Below are 20301 nucleotides of genomic sequence, written 5' to 3' on the forward strand. Positions count from 1 at the left end.
TGCCTTCAGGTGCTTTGGAAAATAAATTGACCCCCTCTTCTTTGTGGCAACCCCTTAGATATTGGAAGATTGTTATCATGTCACCCTAGACCTTTTTTCACTAGACTGGACATACCCAATTCCTGCAACCATTCTTCATAAGTTTTACTCTCCAGCCCCTTAAACATCTTTTGTATGCAAATACAAAAATGAAACAAAATCTGTCAGAAGAAGGTGAAAAAAAATAAGAACAAACAGAAAAAGTATTTGAAGCCTTTTACAAAAAAGAAACCCAAAAGAAGCAGTTATTTAAAAGAAAAATTGCATAAAGCAGCACAGCTGACTCTTTCAGTTTTGTTTTTATGCTGCTGTTATGCTAGGAGCTTTGATTATTTTTTTGTAAAAAAATTTATTTTCGATTTTACAATACATAACAATCTTACAAATACTTCAGATAAAAAATAAAACAAATTGATACACACCACATTTGGTCTTGCCCGCCCATTTCCCCCCAAACCACATCCCACATCAAACCAACTTAGTTCTTTCCCTTCTTTTTTCTTCACTCACCCCCTCTCCTCCTTCACCTCAACCTTCCTACTTACTTCTCACCTTCTTCTTTTCCCTCTTGATGCGGTCCAGGGGAAATGCCCGAACAGTTCCTCTCTCAAAATTAAAACATTAATATTATATACAATAAGACTATTTCTACTTTATCTGAACTACTTAATCTTCAACCCATCCACCCCCCTCCCCCCTCCCCTCCCCCCCTCCCCCTCCCCGGACTTCCCAGAGCAAAATACAGGATTATGCAAACATATTAAACATAATCTATTTAAGTTTACTAATTATACAATGAACAAAATCATAAAAACCCTTAACTCTCTTCAAACTTTAACATCATAAGTCTATAAACAAAATCATTACTCATAGAATAAGTGAAACTTTGTAGTTCCATATTTCTTCTGAACATATTCAATCCATCTTCTCCATACGTTAAAATATCTCTCTTGTGAATGGTCCTTTAAATAAGCAGAAATTTTAGCCATTTCTGCTAAATTAGAAACCTTAAATACCCATTCTTCTAAAGAAGGCAGAGTATCCTTCTTCCAATATTGACCCATCAGTAATCTTGCTGCTGTTATTAAATTCAACATTAAAATAGTTTCTTTAACATTAAAATCCACAAAAATTCCCAAAAGAAACAGTTGGGGAGTAAACTTAATCTTCCTTTTAAAAACCTTTTGAATGTCCCACCAAATCATAATCCAGAAGGCTTTAATATCTTTACAAGTCCACCAAACATGAAAATAGGTTGCATCCAAGCAACCACATCTCCAACATTTAGGTTGCAGGTTCGGGTACATACAGGACAACTTTTTAGGATCCAGATGCCATCTATAAAACATTTTATAAAAATTTTCCCTCAAATTCTGGGCCTGCGTAAATTTAACATTTCTAGTCCAAATTACCTCCCATAAGTCCAACGAGATCGGTTCTTGAATATTCTGGGCCCATTTAATCATACAATCTTTAACTAACTCTGTTTCTGAATCCAATTTTATTAACTCATTATAAATTCTTTTAATATGGGCACATTTCTGATCCTTGATCTGAATTACCAAATTTTCATCTACTAAAGTAATTCCCACTTTCTTATCCAAAGTCCATCTCTGCACGATTTGCAAATATTGAAACCACGATTGTAAAATGTTTTCTTGCTTTAACACATGAGAAGACTCTAATTGCCAATCAGTGCCCGACCAAATAAGTAACTCTTTATACGAAATGTTGTCAAAATTCACCCCCTTAGAAACCCCCTGGATTGCTTGTCCAGGGATCCCCCAAATAGGTATTTTATAATTTAACTTATAATAATATTTTTTCCAAACTCGAAGTAAAGCATATCTTAAAATATGTGACTTAAAGACCGAATCTACTTTCTTATCAAAAATTAAATATGCATGCCAACCATATAATAAATCCCACCCTTCAAGAACAAGAATATCTCTATTTGTTAAATTAAGCCAGTCACTTACTAAAGTTAAAGTGGCCGCATCATAATATAATTTCAAATTTGGTGCTTTAAGTCCACCTCTTTCTCGAGCATCTTGTAAAATCTTAAACTTTACCCTTGATTTCTTCCTGCCCCAAATAAATTTATTAATACCCTTCTGCCACTCATCCAAATTAGCATCCTTCTTTAAAATGGGTATCATCTGAAACAAAAAAAGAAACTTTGGTAGAACATTCATCTTCACTACTGAAATTCTCCCCAATAACGATAGTTGTAGCTTTTGCCAATCATTTAAATCTTTTTGAACTTTAACCCATAAGCGTTCATAATTATTCTTATACAATTTTCCATTAGATGTTGTAATATAAACTCCTAAATACTTAACTTATTAACTATTTCATAACCGGTTGTTTCAGCTATAAATTTTTTTCCCTTCCTAGACATATTTTTCAATGATATTTTAGTTTTATTCTTATTTACCTTTAAACCAGAGACCTGTCCATACTGTGCTAAAATTTCAACCAAATCTTTGACCGAATCTGTTGGATGGGATAATGTCACAACCAAATCATCAGCAAAAGCTCTCAGCCTATAATTAATCTTACTTATTTTTATTCCTTTTAATCTAAATGAGTCTCGAATTTTAATAAGTAAAATCTCCATTGTTAATACAAATAGCAAGGGGGATAAAGGACAACCCTGTCTTGTACCTTTTCCTATTTTAAATACGTCTGTTAATCCCCCATTAACTATAATTTGTGCCGATTGTTGTTGATAAATGGCCTTGAGAGCAGACAAGAATTTATCTCCAAAATTCATTTCCTCTACAACTTTCAATAGAAAATTCCAATCTAATTGATCAAAAGCTTTCTCAGCGTCTATAAATATTAAAGCAGCAGGGATTTGATTGTCCTTATCCAAATACTCTATTAAATTAACAATTTATCTTACATTGTTTTTCATATATCTCCCCATTATAAATCCAGATTGGTCAGTATGAATCAATTGTTTCAAAACCTGCATTAATCTATTTGCCAGTATCTTTGCAAAAATCTTATAATCTGTATTTAAAAGAGATATAGGCCTATAATTTCTAGGTTGGGACAGATCCTGGTCATCCTTTGGAATTAATGATATGAAGGCCGTTCTCCAAGATGGAGGTAATTTTGCTCCAGATAAAATATCATTAAAAAGTACCTTTAATGGTTCTATCATTTCTTCAGATAACATCTTGTAATAAATCGCTGTTAACCCATTAGTACCTGGAGTCTTACCAACCTTCAATTGTTTAATTGCAAAAATAATCTCTTCAGAAGTAATTAAACCATTAATCCCATCACATTGATCACTCGTAAGTCTAGGAAAATGTGCTCCCTGTAAATATTTTTCTATATCTGAAGTTTGTATACTTTCACTAGCATATAATTTAGAATAAAAATCTAAAAAAGACTTTTTAATCAAATTTTGTTGGTAGACTTCTTTACCTTTATAAATTATTTTATCTATAATCCTCAATTTCTGTTTCTTATGTAATTGATAAGCCAACCATCTACCAGGTTTATTTGTATTACAAAATGTATTATATCTCACATACCTCAAATTAGTTGCCATTTGATCTGTTAATAACATATTAAATTGCTCCTTCAGCAAAGTAATAGAAACTTTTAACTTATTGTCCATTGGATTTGATATTAAAATCTTTTCCTTACATTTAATCTCATCTTCAAGATCTTTACGTTTCTGGGTCTGTTTACATCTGTGAGCATTGTTCATAGAAATCAAAACCCCTCTCATATATGTTTTACAAGAATCCCATACCATTGGCATCGAAGTACCCTTATTCATATTCCAAGCAAAAAATTCCTTTAAATAACCTTTACATCACTGTATATTCTCTTCATATCTAAATAAATTCTCATTCAACCTCCAAGACCTTCTAGTTCTTTCTTCCGATGAAATTCCAACCATACCGGACTGTGGTCTGAAATTATTCTAGGAAATATCTTGATATTCTTCATCCTAGAAAAGAAATCACTAGTAACCAAGAAAAAATCAATTCTAGAATAAGATTGATGTCTATCCGAAAAAAAATAAAGTCTTTTTCCTCAGTATTCTGTTCTCTCCAAATATCTCTAAGTTCCAAATCATCCTTTAAGTCAAAAAAACTTTAGGAAGTTTTAAAAGGAGCCTTCTTATCTTTACTTGAGTCTAAAACACCATTCCAATCTCCCATAATAATAATTGACTTATAATCCAAAGAAGTTAATTTCTGATGAATCAACTTATAAAAATGTTTTTGTTGTTGATTGGGAGCATATAAACCAACAAGAAGAGTTCTCTTATCATTTATTAGTAAATCAATAATAACATATCTTCCTTGTAAGTCAAAATCAATTAACTTTGGTGAAAGCTCCTTTCTCACATAGATAACTCCTCCTCCTTTTTTCTGCAAAGCAGGAGCTATAAAATGTATCCCCAGCCGGGGATTAAACAAATATTTCTGATCTTTAGAAATAATATGAGCCCCTTGTAAACAAATAATATAATTTCTTTATTGTTTCAAATAATAAAAGATTTTCTTTCTCTTCTCTGGTGAGTTAAGCCCATTAACATTCCAGGTTGGAAGCTTTGCCATCCTTGGCAGGATGAAGCCTTTGGAACAAAGCCTCTAGATTTACAGTCAATGATCTCTTTGGCCTTGCTCCTCCCACCGGCTCCGAAATAGACTGTGGTAAACTTCCATCATCTGCCTTTTGTTGTTGTTGCTGTTGTTGTTATTGTTGTTGTCTTTCTCTACATTTATAAGTAGCGCGTGTAATTCTCTGTTCCCTTGGGTCTTCTGTTATTTGCAAATTCTGTTGCATAACTTCAACCAACAATTCTTCTCCCAAAGATGGCATTGAACCTACAGACAACTGTGCTTCTGCCTTGCTCTCATCTTTCTTTGATCTTGGAGATGGTGGTGGACTTGCTTTTAAAATAGTAACATAAAAATCTCTTGCTTTTGAAACTGTATTAAGACGGTATTGTGTACCAGCGTAAGTCACCACTATCCCCACAGGTATGTCCCATCTAAATTGAATTTGTCACTTCTTAAGTTCTTCAGCCAAAAAAGCAAAGTCTTTTCTTTTTCTAAGAATTTTAGAAGGTATTTCCTTTAAAACTATCACATCCTGAGCTGCAATCTGAAATCTTTATTTATAGAAGGCCTGTATAATTTCATTACAAAGTGATTTTCTCGCAAAATAGACCACCACATCTCTTGGTAATTTCCTCTGTTTTGTAACCCACGAATTAACTCTAAAAATCTTTTCTATATCTTTCAACATTTCTTCAGGATCAATTTCCAAAATAGAGGCCAGTTCTGCTGCAATTTCTTCTCTCAAATTCTCCTTAATATTTTCCTTCAGACCCCTTATTCTCAAAGCATACTCCATTTCTCTGTATTGTGACATTATAATTTCATTCTATGTAACATCCACATTTTCTTCTATTTTTTCAACTCTATCTTGTAATATTTCAACATTACCGACCACTTCATCCACCCTGTTGTCAATCTTTTCCACAAGGCCAGCAAGCCCTTGGAGTGCCAAAACAATATCTTTCCTGAGCTCATTACTTTCTTGAGCCAGAAGCTCTGCTGTTTTTTCTAGTGATTTTTCCAAAGTCTTATCTAAAGCATCTTGTAAATCCTGAAGTGTAAGTGCCTGAGGTGGGGGCGAAGGTGGAGAAGGTTTAGGTTTGGATTGTTGTACAGTCTGAGTTACTGGAGAGGCAGTTGAAGTTTTAGAAAGAGAAGAAAGTCCAGGACTTTTTGAAGCCATTTTTTTAAAAAAGGGAGGGTTTTCCCCCCCTTCTCTTTTTCAAAAAATAGTAATATAAGAACAAAGGAGAAGAAAAAGCAATTCCTCCTTTAAAAAAAGGGAATAAGAATTTTTCCCCTTTAAAATGAACCAAATCTATTACATTGTTAAAACTTTGTTGCCAGTTTAAAGATAGTAAGTAAAAAATAGAAAGTGAAAGTTCTCAAACAAAGAAAGTGACAAAGAAGGAGGATTCCTCTGCCATATTTCTTCACTCCAATTAGAATAGTAACAGGAGTAGATGTTAATTCAAACTGAGTTAGGTTTAAAGTAAAATCATCAATTCTTCTCTTCCTGACCGCTCTGTCTGCTTTTGAGTTAACTTACTGTTCCCATCAGATAGCAGCAGTGGAGGCAGCATCTAGCTTTGTTCCCTTCGGAGAACAAAGGCATCCAAGGAAACGGAGCAACATCCAGACTCTGAGGGAGCTCTCACTTCAGCTCCCAGAAAAAAAAACTGGGAAAGTTGTGAGGCTCTACCTCTATCCAGGCAGAAGCTCACCTCCCTCCCTTTGCCCAGGAGGAAAGTTTCAAGCCGCAAAACAGCTGATCGTCGCTGTATTTGCCGGCTTTTACGATTTCCCGGGATGGGCAGCTGTTAAACAGCAGCCATAAGCACGGCGCAGTCACAGGAAGTCGAGCTTTGATTATTTTTATTTAATGTTGACTTCTAGCTTTTATATGAAGTTTTTCTCATATGCATTGTAAGCATATGAGCATTTTACAGCTAAAATGGATAGCTGTAAAAATGTGTTAAATAAATGTGTTAAATAAATAAACATGATACTTTTGCTAAGGTACTAGATAGGTGGCTTTTGCAGCTAAGTGCTGGATAGATTTGCTGTGTTCCCATTGAAATCAATGGGCTGCTGAATAATGTAATGGGAAGAAAGAATAACCGTGAGGAACAGAAGAAAGAGCTGCAAACAGGATAATGGTCACATAATAAAAATCTTTGTATTATGCACCAGTTGCACCCTTTCCTGGATCATTAAGCCATGCTCTCAGTCACTCATGCCCTAGTAATCTTACAGTTGGATTACTGCAATGTGCTCCACATTGAGCTACCCTTGAAGAGTATTTGGAAACTACAATTGGTACAGAATGCAACAGAAGAAATAGTTCTAGAGACCCCTAGGGTGGTGCATGCAATGCCACTGTTGTATGAGCTGCATTAGCTGCCAGTTTGCTTCTGGGTCCAACTCAAGGGGTTCGTTATTACCTTTAAAGCCCTTCATGGCATTGGACCAAGTTACCTGAGGAACCACCTCACCCGATGGGATTGGCCCTCCCCACTTGCTCAAGCAGAAGAGACCTACCGTGGATCCCATCAGCTGAGGAATTTTGGGTAGAGTCTTCTCTACCATGGCCTCCACCCTCTAGAACATCTTGGTCCCAGATGTGAGATATGCCTTCACTCTTCTGGCCTTCCAGAAGGAACTTAACATTTGGCTCAGAGCCTTGATGGGGATACATTATGCTGGAGGTGGTTGATCAAATGAAAGAAAATAAGCATCAATCATCCTTTAGCCTTTATTTAATTGTTGCTAATTTTAATGTTTTTATATTTATGCTATCATGACTTTGTAAGCCATCCAGAGTCACTTTGGATTATGAGATGGACAGCTATAAATTTAATAAATCAATAACCTCAAAGTATCTTTGATTCTTGTTTCTTGTCTAATCCATCACACTGATTTTTCTGAGACCAAATTTTGGGTGCAATCAACAGTTTTCTAACTATTCCTCAGTGGTTTTCTGATAATGTTAATTGCCTTTCCTCTAAATAAACATTTAAGATAACACCCAGAGGAATTTGATGGAAGCAACAATGGTGCACTTTCAGGAAAAGAAGACTGAGAAGATGTGGGAGTTGCAGAAGCTTCATAAGCATAAAGAGATGAGGGTCACAAACTGCAGAACTGAAAAAGTCATCCTTGGTGGACCTCCATTTTTCAGTCTCAAGTTCTCAAGGTATAGCAACCTTCTTTCATTCTTTATTCTATAAAGATGATACCATGATAATGATAATACTGTCTTCTAAGGAAGCATCTAAACATGAGAAGCTGGGAAAAAAGCAATATGATAATGCAAGTGAGGAAAACCTAAGATGTTTGGGAGGTTCTTGGTGTAGTTCTGGTCTCAGCCAGTTTATACTTCACAAGAGCAAATAATCTCTCTTTTTTTCACACTAAGGTACCTTCTTCCATAACAAATTAAAATTAGTCTCATTCTGAAAAGAAACCTTGGGATTGAGCTCTCATCTGCAATTCAAGTCTGAGTAAAAGCAATTTAGTCTTCATTGCCACCAGAGAAATCAGTGATAGATCTACTATCAGAGAAATCTTCTAAGAACCTTCTACACACTTAAGGAAAAAACTTAAGCAAGTTTCTGCTAGTAACTTCTTGCTTAGGTGATCCCATCGATATGTTCCAATGTTCTTCCAAGCAACAGAATGAGAAGTTGTATAACAAGCTTATAGGATTTTTGATAGAACACGTTCTTAATTGAACTTTCTTCGGTAGATCAACCCAGCTTTCTCTCTAGGAGGAAATCTAAAGCCTGGGATCTTCTCTGCATACTCGATCTGGGTGAAATAAATTTGGGACAACTTAAATTACTTTGCTGTCATGAATCTACTTCTGAAACTAAAGCAACAGAGAGTTAGTGAGTATGGTTTGGCTAATATTGTCCTATAATCAGGGGTGTCAAACTGCCAGCCCACAGGCTGGATGCATCATGCGGAAGCCGTGCCCACCCCATTGCCCGCAGTGGCAAAACAGTCCCGATACGTTGCGTGATGTCACGTGATGTCGCGAGTTTGACATATTTATTTATTTATTTATTTATGAGACTTATATACCGCTTTAAGTGCAAGCACTCTCTAAGCGGTGTACACCAGTAAGCAATGTATGTATGTATGTATATATATATATATATATATATATATATATATATATATATATATATATAATATATATATATTTACATTGCCCCCAACAATCTGGGTCCTCATTTTACCTACCCCGGAAGGATGGAAGGCTGAGTCAACCTTGAGCCGGTTAGATTTGAACCACTGACCTGCTGAACACAGTCAGCTAAAGTGGCCTGCAGTACTGCACTCTAACTGCTGCACCACCTCGGCTCCTTTATCTGCTACAAAGCATTTAAATATTTCCAAAATCCTTTGACCTGTGCTTTACAATTTTTCCAGGGAATATCATTAAAGTCAGCTGCCATTTCTCCTGCAGAAAAATGTTATCAGTGTGCATTGTCTAGAGAGAGAGGAAATTGGATTGCGTAGCTTCTTCTTCAATGTATTGTTTACAGTTTTTGCAGGGCCAAATTGAAATCTTGTAAAATACACTTCCAATAAAAGAGATTAATAGAAGGAAAGCATGCCAATTTATGCTGCATGTTTGCTAAATGGATTTTATGAGCTCCAAAATACAATTGTAAATGAGAAAACTTACTTTACTGAATAACATTACTCCTTCATGGCGATGAAAAACATGTGATGTCACATCTCATGGTGTCACGAATCAATAATGTAAGATAGAAATTGCTGTTTGAATGAAACACGAATGAATGTAATAAATTCAGGTTCAGATTTATAAGTACTTACAGGTCTTAGACGAAAGATAGACATTGAGAAATCAATTTGCATGGCTCATAGTATTAAAACAATACAATGATAAATAGAGTTTCAAAAGTGATTTCTTTCCAAAAACAACTCAGCCCAGGGAAAATATGTATCCTTATTGTGTTGGGATGGATTCATACTCCATATGTGGAATGTAGATATTAAAAAAGAGTCCTTTTTTCTTAGCCAGATACTATTTCTTTCAGGAACATCATTAACTCTGAATAAGTGTCTCAGACTTCAAATCTCTCATTATATCATAAAATATCTCACCTGCTCCACAGCTTGGGTGATTCAAAGAAAAGATACTACATGGAGTGCCCAAATCAAACAGCTCCAAATGAGTTTATCCTTTCTGGGTTTCCATATCCACAAGGGTTCAAGCTGCCCTTACTTCTCTTCTTCTTAGTCATGTTTATCCTGACTCTTTCTGGAAATTCCCTCATCATTGGAGTGGTGATCTCTAACCTTCAGTTGCATAAGCCCATGTATTGGTTCCTTTGTCATCTCTCCATCTTAGACATGGCGTTCGCCTCTGTGGTGGTCCCCAAAGTCATTGCAGGATTCATTCCTGGAGGCAAAGTCATTTCTTTCCTAGGGTGTGTGACTCAACTGTACTTTTTTCATTTCCTGGGATGTGCAGAAAGTCTTCTCTACACCTTGATGGCTTATGACCGCTTCTTGGCCATTTGCAAACCACTCCACTATGGCAATATCATGAACTGGAAAGTGTGTCTCTTTCTCTGCTTGGGTACTGTAATTGGAGGCAGCCTTAATTCCACATTTCAGACTTTCCTTACCTTCCACTTGCCTTATGGACAGAGACACTATATTGACTATGTCTTCTGTGACATTCCTGCCATGCTGAAACTGGCTTGCGTTGATACAAAACTCAATGAATTGATGAGCTTCATTGACATTGGCCTTGTCGCAATGACCTGTTTTCTGCTTATCTTAGCATCCTACGTCTACATCATCCTGGCTATTTTGAAGATAAGTAGTAGTGAAGGACGGAACAAAGCTTTCTCAACTTGTACTGCCCATCTTATTGTGGTGGGCATCTATTACCTGCCTGTGATATATCATTATCTGAGACCAGCTTCTCAGGGCTCCATGGATGGTGCAGTGAGCGTGTTTTACACCACAGTAACCCCTTTGTTGAATCCATTGATATACACACTTAGGAACAAGGAGATGAAGACTGCACTGGTGAAATTGTGGAGAGGAAATGCAGAGTAGCCAGCAGCAAGTAAACAAACTCATTTTTCCTTTATTCTTCTATTATCAGATGTCACCTGAATGAAAAGTGAGCACAACCACCTAGAACTGTGATTGTACTCAATGCCTTTGGCGTGTCCTCCTCACAGATTGTGTCAATCCCAGATTTTGGGTTTATACTGTGCTCCAGAGAAAGTTTGCTCATCTGATATTAAAGACACTAAAGAATTCCATTTCCAGTGGGAGGGTTTTTTGTGTACATTGTGTAAATTACCATTTCCCCATTGAAGCTGAATTCTTCACAAACTCTCATTCTCAAATTAAAATACTTTTGTTGGATGTTTGGAGTTTATGTGTTATAAATTGCTATTGGACACTTGAATTAAAAACCCAAATTTAAAGTCATAAACCTCACCATGTTTAATATGAATGACTTCGCAATGTCTCTCTTTTCCTACTTCCCAGGACTTGCTACAGATCACCAATGTTGTTGACACTAAATATTGGGACCACCTATCTCTAATAACTTTTGTCCACCCAGTATAATTGGCCAAAGCATATGTGCTCCAAATCCCTTTAATTCAACAATGTCATGTTGGCAGTGACCCTTGTAGAAAGAGAGAGATGGAGAATTGACCAGTGAGTAATATAAAGCAAACACTGGACTCTCCAAAGATGTAGAAAATCTATTGCAGTTTATAGCAATAGCACTTAGACTTGTATACCGCTTCACAGTATACAAGTCTAAGTGCTTGTATACAGCCCTCTCTAAGTAGTTTACAGAAATAGAGTCAGATTATTGCCCCCAACAATCAAGGTCCTCATTTTACCGACCTTGGAAGGATGGAAAGATGAGTCAACCTTGAGTCGGTGAGACTTGTACTGCTAGCAGCCGGCAGTCAGCAGAAGTAGTCTGCTGTACTGCATTCTAATCACTGCATCACCACAGCTCATAAGTTATTCTTCTGAGATCCTTCAGCTTTCAGTCATGAAAAATTGTGGAGTGTCAACCATCCAAACCAACAACTCAGTGTAAAGAAAATAATCAAACCAAGGAAGTAAATGAGTCTGGTAGCAACAGATGGAGGCTTGTTTGTCCCCAGCAATGGTCTTAATGTGCCTTCTAGCTTTGGCTGTGAACATATAGGTTAGCGTTTCTCAACCTTTAAGATATGTGGAATTCAACTCCCAGAATTCTGCAACCAGCAGAATTGGCTGGGGAATTCTGAGAGTTGAAGTCCACATATCTTAAAGTTGTCAAGTTGAGAAACATTGACATAGACAATTCCTTATTTGCAAAGTCTCTGGACCTCTTAGTAAGGTTTTCCAATGAGGAGCTATCTAGCTTCTTTACCTAGGTGAAAAGGTGAGTCCTGGAGAAGGTGAGTTTTGCCCTGTTAAAGGCAATTCCAGCCAACAGTTCCTCCACAGGTTCTTCTCCATTTCTGGCATCTCCCACTCCATTCTTCTTCTTCTCCAGCCCTCACACCTGCCCTTGTTTCAGAGCAGCCTTGATGCTTAGTATACATTAAGACTTCAGGCATTTGCAGTGTGGAGCTGTGATTTACTCAGAAGGAAATTGGTGTCTTCCCTTCCACACAGTCACCTATCGGGATGTAGGAAGCCTGTATTCTTGAAATACAAGGCCCTTTTCACAGTTACTCACACCCTGGTTACTTCCAAAATGAACTACTATAACATGCTCTACTTGAGGTTCCCCTTGAAAAGAATCCAGAAGCTTCAGCTAGTGCAAAATGAGGTGGTCTGAGCAGTTACATGGAAGGACACATCACCCTCAACTATGTGAGTTGCACTGGTTTCCAGTTTGCTTCTGGACCTAACTGAAGGTGCTGATTTTGATCTATAAAGCCCTACATGGCATAGGGTCATGTTATCTGAATGAATGCTTCCTCCCATTTACATCTACCCATCCCATCAGATTCAGCAGGAGAGGCATGTTAGGGCTCCTATCTGTTAAAGAGTTCTGTTTGATGGGATGCAGGAAGGAGAGTCTTTTCTACCATGCGTCCTACCATAGGACAGCATCCCCCCTGAGGTGAGGTTGTCCCAATCCTATGGACTTTCTGAAAATGCCTCAGAATGTGGTGTTTTTTTTCAACAGGGCCCCAAATCCATTGCTAACAGGGAGCCCATGCTCTGACTGTATCAGGATTAGGTTTCTGATGCATACCCTCTCCATATGGTCCACAAGAGATAAGTTTCAAAGACCAGATTTAAAGTATTGATATTCATCTTGAAATTTCTAAATGCCTTGAAGCCTGGTGGGCTAAGGCAGGGGTCCCCAACCCCTGGTCCATGGATCAGTACCAGGCTGCAGCATGCCAGCAATCAGTCTGCACAAACAAGCAAAGCCCCATTCGTGGGATGCAGGCAGCACACAAAAGCATGCATTCTCCAGTCCATGGAAAAACCTCTCTCCACGGAACCGGTCCCTGGTGCCCAAAAGGTTGGGGACCTCTGGTCTAAGGAACTCTCTTCCTATTAACTGTGGTGGTGAGGTCGCAGACTTATGACATATGAGGTGGGTGCCGAGGGATCCGGCGGTCGGCCGGGCCGGGCAGGTTGGGAGAGATGGCGGTGTAGTAGAAGAGATGAATGTCTGTGATAACCTTGGAGATCATTTGGTTGGAAACGTATATGTAAAGTTTCGACGTGAAGAAGATGCAGAAAAGGCTGTGATTGATCTGAATAATCGGTGGTTTAATGGACAACCAATTCATGCTGAACTTTTCCCCATGACAGATTTCAGAGAAGCTTGTTGTCGTCAGTATAAATGAGAGAGTGTACAAGAGGAGGTTTCTGTAACTTTATGCATTTGAAGCCAATTTCTCGAGAATTGCAACGTGAGCTATACTGCCGCCGCTGCAAGAAGCATAGATCAAGATCAAGGTCTCGTGAACGTTGCTCTAGATCCAGAGATCGTGGTCATGGAGGAGGAGGTGGTGGTGCAGTAGGAGGTGGAGGGGGCCGAGAACATGATAGAAGGTGGTCAAGAGATCGTGAAAGATCCGGACGATTCTGAGCCATGTCATTTCTATCATCTCTGTTAGAAAGTGTTGTAGTTGATTGACCAAACAAGTTCATAATAAAACTTTTTTTAAAAGATGGGCTTCTGAATAAAAATTTGTAGTGATACAGTTTTCTATGTGTAATTGATTTCTTATAGAAAAACTCTTTTATCAGTTTTGACCCTGATGAATGATTGGGGTATTTGCAATATACTGCAGATACCTGATTTTTACATTTAGATATGGATGAAACTATTAATGTGTATAATATTGAAGTATTATATACATTAAAATACAGTTAAGCAGTTTAATTTTTCCTCTTTTGTTTCTGCTTTTTGTTTATTTAGATTAGCATAGGCACATCTAATCTGAAGTTGTGCAAGAAACATTTCTTTACTCAGTTGCATTAATCTGTATGTTTCTTTGTTACTAAGAAATTTGTGCTCTGTGGATGTGGCATTTACAATAAATCCAATTTTTGACTTTAAAAAAAACTGTGGTGGTGCAGTGGTTAGAACAGTGGTTCTCAACCTTTTTAATGCTGCGACCCCCAACTTGTCGTAAGTCGAGGACTACTCAACCGGTCGTAAGTCGAGGACTACTCAACTGGTGCAGCACCGTTTGCAGAATGGGACTTTTGGCGGGCTCAGCAGGGCAGAGACAGCCTTGACAATTCCTATTGGCTTTTGAAAGCCAATAGAATTAGACTCTATTCAAGAGAGTCTATTCTATTGGCTTTCAAAAGCCAATAGAATAAGGGAGTAGCATAGCTAAGGAAAAGGGAAAAAAATGGCGGACTGCGTTGTTTAGTGACCCCCGTGAAATGGTCATTCGACCCCAAATGGGGTCCCGACCCACAGGTTGAGAACCACTGGGTTAGAATATGGTACTGCAGGCTATTTCTGATGACTGCTGGCTGCCAGCAGTTTGGCAGTTCAAATATCACAGGTTCAAGGTTGACTCAGCTTTCCATCTTTCTGAGGTCAGTAAATTGTGGACCCAGACTGCTAGGGGCAATACACTGACTCTATAAACTACTTAGAGAGGGCTGTAAAGCACTGTTAAGCAGCATATAAGTCTACGTGCTATTGCTATAAGGCATCTCTGTTGTTAAAATCTGCAAGTTACACCATATTACTGAAAAGTCCCTACAATTAAAAATTCCTTTTTCTGGATTATGAAAGCAGCTTTACTCTTTTATTGAAGATAGGATAGACAGTAAGGAAGATGGCCTTGATAGAGACACCTAGGAACCACCATCTAGGCAAAACGGACTGAGCATCTTTTAAGTCCAGAATAACCAGATAGCATTCAAATGTGGCTCAGGCTGATTCACTTGAGTATGAGAAGGAGGATGAGGAGCTTCAACACAATGAGACCAGTGATATTCAGTTTACAAAATAACAGAGTTATACCTCTTTTAATGTAGCCTAGGACTGGCTTTTTTGGCAGCTGCAGCACACTGCTGGCTCATATTTAAGTAATTGTCTACTAGGACTCCAAGACCCTTCTCACAGTTACTATTACTGAGCCAGTACCTCCTATACTGTACCTATTCATTTGGTTTTTCTTGCCTAAATGTAGAACCTTACTTTTTTCACCATGAATTTCATTTTGTTAGATAGCGCCCAGTGTTCAAGCTGTCCAAGTCCTCCTGTATCTTAAGCCTGTCTTCTGAAGTGTTGGCTACTCCTGCCAGCTTGGTGTCATCTGCAAATTTGATAAGTTCCCCATCTATTGAAGATATTGAGGAGTACTGGGCCTAAAACAGAGTCTTGGGGTATCCTACTGCATACTTCCCTCCATGTGGATGCAGTTATTGGAGCCTAGTAAAATGAATTTTAGCCTTACTGTGGAGTTGGTTCCTGCATGGTCAACCCAGTGGAACTGATACCCTGTGCAAAAAGGTGAGTTCTGGGCTTGGGTTTGGCCCTAATTCAAAGAACAAACTGAAAATCTGAAAGACTGCATCTCTTTCACCAGGTTACTAAAGATCTGTCTGTTGATGGATTGATGGGGCTGTCCAACTCTTCATAAATGCAAATCCAAGAGTTATACAATGATTAAAAACACAATTATAATGGTGTTAATGACAAAAATTGTTAAAGATCAATGACCACAATAAAAATACACATTGACATTTCTTATACCTCCCACAATGAGCTCATCTAACACCCTTGTCCCAATGTCAGAACATTGGTGAGGGCTACACAACCTTCCTAAAGGTTCACAGGATTGGGGCTAATCAAATTTAAGGGGGAGAGATTGTACCATAGGGCAGGCCTCACATCTCAAAAGGTGTTTTATTCATCCTGCTTGCATTGGACTAGAAGCTACTTTAAGGATTCATTTTACCTGGAAAGGCAGTGTATACATCAAGTTAATAAATTAATTTTAAAATTGCAGTCTGGATCAAGGACAGGTCACACAAAGCTTCATTTCATACACCCATTCCCCTCCATGTACCCCGTTTTTGCCTCTGGATTCTAACCCATTTTAAATGACCATTTTAATCCATTTAACTGTTAAAGAAAAGAACTTCTGAAATCCCTAATGTGCAAATGTATGGAATGGTAAAAGCAAAAATACCCAAAGGGAAAAGAGTTAAATAAAAAAGTGATCATTAAAAGGTATCATATTCTAAATTGATAAAAGGAAGACCTTCGGAGAATTAGAACCTGCAGGAAATGGTATCTTCTCTTGAGGAAAAATTTATTTAAAGCTTAGCTCTTTTCCTTGCTTATATTATACAGACACGGATAGTTAATTAAGGAAATAAATAGCACTGATGAGGAGAAAATCCTGATAAAATGTTTTGCAGCTAAAATCTGCTCCCCAGTTTCCTTCTAATGGAAATTCTACAATCAAGGATATAACTACCTAAAAGGCTACAGTAGTTTATTTTTCCCCAAAAAATATCTGCCCTTAAAATGTTCTGAAAAACTTGGGAAAGGAAAACCATAGGAAGGTATGGTATAGAATGATAGAAGAAAAAATGGGTAGATTCTAAGCCTCCAATGAAGAGACTAGAATGCATTTGAAGTTATATATTATGTGTTTTGTCATGTTCACAATTGTTTCTATCATCTGTTTCAAAGAATTTTCTCCAGGTTGTGTCATTCTTTCTGAGGCAAATCTTCTCCTTTCTAAATGGGAAATCTGAAGAATTTATGTAAATGGTTTGGAAACATAATACACTATATTTTTTGAGAAAAATAATTTAAAACTTCAAGAATATGTTGAATGGAGGTTCATATCCTTGGTGAAAAACTGAAAAAAAATGTCTTCGCTGCAGAATGCAGAAATACCACATTTCAACATAAAGATTTTTCTCCTGAGTTTCTCCATTGATCTTTTTGCATCTTGGACAGATTCACTGAAATTTAAAATTCACATCTCCAAGCTTCTATTTTCAACAACAAAAAAGAACAATTCAAAAAACCAAAATCTCTTGGACTGTGAGTGAAAAGAATATGATTCTCTAGCTTGGAAGAATTTAAGAATCTTGTTTACCATCACAGCTCACCAAGAGCACTTTCTGAACCCTGAAATATTTCCAGAAAGAAAATCTCAGAATTTTTTAGTTTTTGCTAATCCTCTCCCACAGAAATCTGATTTTTCAGAGAGGACGATTGTATGAATGGGGTGTGAAAATCAAACAGACTGGACTGAATTTGTCCTCTTGGGCGTTCCATTTCCTCAACAGCTCTTTGTTGTTGTTGTTTAAGTCGTGTCGGACCCATCGCGACCCCATGGACAATGTTCCTCCAGGTCTTCCTGTCCTCTACCATCTTCTGGAGTCCATTTAAGTTCACACCTACTGCTTCAGTGACTCCATCCAGCCATCTCATTCTCTGTCGTCCCCTTCTTCTATTGCCCTCAATCTTTCCCAGCATTAGGCTCTTCTCCAGTGAATCCTTCCTTCTCATTAGGTGGCCAAAGTACTTGAGTTTCAACTTCAGGATCTGGCTTTCTAAAGAGCAGTCGGGGTTGATCTCTTCTAGGACTGACCGGTTTGAACGCCTTGCAGTCCAAGGGACTCACAGGAGTCTTCTCCAGCACCATAGTTCAAAGGCCTCAATTCTTTTGCGCTCAGCCTTTCTTATGGTCCAACTTTCCCAGCCATACATTGCAACTGGGAAAACCATGGCCTGGACTATATGTACTTTTGTTGGCAGGGTGATGTCTCTACTTTTTAGTATGCTGTCTAGATTTGCCATAGCTTTCCTCCCCAGGAGCAAGCGTCTTTTAATTTCTTGGCTGCCGTCCCCATCTGAGGTGATCTTGGAGCCCAGAAAAATAAAACCTGTCACTACCTCCATTTCTTCCCCATCTATTTGCCAGGAATTGAGAGGGCCGGATGCCATGATTTTGGTTTTCTTAATGTTGAGTTTCAAGCCAACTTTTGCATTCTCCTTCTTCACCCGCATCAAGAGGCTCTTTAGTTCCTCTTCACTTTCTGCCATTAGAGTTGTATCATCTGCATATCTTAGGTTGTTGATATTTCTCCCGGCAATCTTAATTCCAACTTTTGATTCATCTAGCCCTGCCTTTCTCATGATGTGCTCTGCATATAAGTTAAATAGGCAGGGCGACAGTGTACAGCCTTGCCAGACTCCTTTTCCAATTTTGAACCAATCAGTGGTTCCGTGTCCGGTTCTCACTGTTGCTTCTTGACCCGCATATAGGTTTCTCAAGAGACAAATGAGATGGTCTGGTACTCTGGTACTCTGGTACAGCTCTATATTCCCTTATTCCTCTTATTTCTCCTTGTCTATTTACTCTCAATCATTGGGAACATTCTGATCCTATTGACTGTAGCATCTAAATATAACTTACAGAAACCAATGTACTGGTTTCTCTGCAACTTAGCTGTCGTGGATATTTCAGTATCCACCATAGTGGTCCCAAAGGTGATGGGCGGGTTTGTGGAAGGAGGACAAGTTATTTCTTTTGGAGGCTGTCTGATTCAGCTCTTCTTCTACCACTTTGTGAGCTGTTCAGAATTCTTTCTCTATACTGTCATGGCCTATGACCGTTTCCTGGCCATCTGCAAGCCTCTTCATTACAACATCCTGATGAATCACAGAATGTGCCTTTGTCTTTCCTTGGGCACGTGGTTTGGTGGATGTGTGCATTCCATCATGGTTACTTCATTGTCCTACAGCTTGCCTTATGGACTCAAGAATGAAATAAACTTCATTGTTTGTGAAATTCTTTCCCTGTTGAAATTGGCATGTTCAGACACGTGGTTCCAGGAGATATTTACCTTGGTTGATATTGGCTTAGTAGCGATTATCTGTGTCTTCCTCATTGCGATATCATACGTATATATTGTCACTGCCATTCTCAGAATCCTCTCAGCTGAAGGACGACAACGGGCATTCTCTACTTCTTCCTCCCACCTCATTGTGGTGATAATCTGCTATGTGCCTCCAGCTTTTAATTATCCTTGCACTTAAAGCGGTATGTAAGTCAAATAAATAAATAAATTTGAGAACAGGGACTCAGGATCTTCTAAGTGGGGTTATGGCTCTTTTTTATACCACCTGGACACCATTCCTTAATCCACTCATTTATACATTAAGGAACAAGGAGACGAAAGAGTCCATGCTGAGCCTAAGATATAGGATTAGGAAATTCTAACAGCATGCAAACTAAGCTAGATTAGACCTCCGAAGATTCAGGAGAGGTTCCCTGGAAGGGTTTCCTTTTCTAAAACTATTATTAAATTACAGAGAAGATGAATACGGATCAAGTTGTAAAATGCATGTTATTCATTTGTACATTGATCATTCCACATAGTTTCTTTCAATTGTGTTCACTCAACACAGAAAGCCAGGAAAGACTTAGCAGTTGGCTTTACAAAACACATATCTTCTAAGTGGGCTGATAGCCTGATTATGTACACCTTGAGAGGTTGGTAGGGGTACATTTATGTATGTATATGATATAGCACGTTGCAACCTACTGTACTGTCCTAAAATGTTGCAATATGTTTTATGAACATGGACAATGGATTAAGTCAATAACAAAATTATGGATTAAAATAACAGTTTTATTCAAAGACATGCACTTCATCAGATTTGTAGAGTGGCTAGACCAATTTTTCTCAACCTCAGTAACCAAGATATGTGGACCTCAACTACCAGATTTACCCAGCCAACATGCTGGGCTGGGGAATTCTGGGAGTTAAAGTCCACACATCTTAAAGTTGCTGAGATTAAGAAGCACTGGACTAAACTGATGTAGGATGTAAAATGGGTGGAGATAGGGAGGAGAAGGGGAGGAGAAGGAGGGAAAGACAGATTGGTTATGCAGCTATGGATTACATGGGAGACAGATTAGAAGCCCTTTATCAATTAACCAACATAACATGTTAAAAGCCATTGTTTGCCTTCCATGATTATCTAAAACCTTTTGATGGATGTGGGTACAAAAATATCTTGCTTGAGGGTTCTGGTTTTTCAAAGCAGTCTGAAAACACAATACAAAGATATATCTTCCCAATTTGGTTCATCTAGACCAGGAGTAGGCAATCTTGGCTCTTT

General features: G+C 38.1%; 2 protein-coding genes and 1 pseudogene across 9 annotated transcripts; all 3 read left to right on the top strand.

The window, feature by feature from the left end:
* The first annotated feature begins 7783 nt into the window (after positions 1-7783).
* LOC120302026 (olfactory receptor 10G6-like) lies at positions 7784-11060 on the top strand. Of its 8 annotated transcripts, none has more exons than XM_039329935.1 (3): positions 7784-7833; positions 8056-8527; positions 9710-11060. In XM_039329935.1, the coding sequence occupies exon 3, from the start codon at positions 9816-9818 to the stop codon at positions 10740-10742; it is 927 nt and encodes a 308-aa protein (XP_039185869.1). In that variant the 5' UTR covers positions 7784-7833; positions 8056-8527; positions 9710-9815; the 3' UTR covers positions 10743-11060. The 8 variants fall into 8 exon arrangements, with proteins under 8 accessions (XP_039185869.1, XP_039185870.1, XP_039185873.1 ...); XM_039329936.1 differs by having other exon boundaries at positions 9788-11060; XM_039329937.1 differs by having other exon boundaries at positions 7808-7833; positions 8386-8527.
* Positions 11061-13258: 2198 nt separating this feature from the next.
* On the top strand, positions 13259-14134 carry LOC120301992 (annotated as a pseudogene).
* A 4325-nt stretch (positions 14135-18459) lies between these two features.
* LOC120301993 (olfactory receptor 10G6-like) lies at positions 18460-19396 on the top strand. The gene is made up of 2 exons (XM_039329876.1): positions 18460-19198; positions 19242-19396. Exons 1-2 carry the CDS (start codon positions 18460-18462, stop codon positions 19394-19396), a joined length of 894 nt encoding a protein of 297 aa, XP_039185810.1.
* The last annotated feature ends 905 nt before the right edge of the window (positions 19397-20301 follow it).

The sequence above is a fragment of the Crotalus tigris genome, unplaced genomic scaffold (assembly GCF_016545835.1).
Source record: "Crotalus tigris isolate CLP2741 ecotype Arizona unplaced genomic scaffold, ASM1654583v1 scf7180000024422.1470167, whole genome shotgun sequence".
Lineage (NCBI taxonomy): Eukaryota > Metazoa > Chordata > Lepidosauria > Squamata > Viperidae > Crotalus > Crotalus tigris.

Bases quoted from the DNA above. Each gene is read 5' to 3' on its own strand.
- LOC120302026 (XM_039329935.1), top strand. From the start codon at position 9,816: ATGGAGTGCCCAAATCAAACAGCTCCAAATGAGTTTATCCTTTCTGGG.
- LOC120301993 (XM_039329876.1), top strand. From the start codon at position 18,460: ATGGTCTGGTACTCTGGTACTCTGGTACAGCTCTATATTCCCTTATTC. The intron at 19,199-19,241 runs ATCCTTGCACTT...ATAAATAAATAA, and splicing joins TGTGCCTCCAGCTTTTAATT to ATTTGAGAACAGGGACTCAG.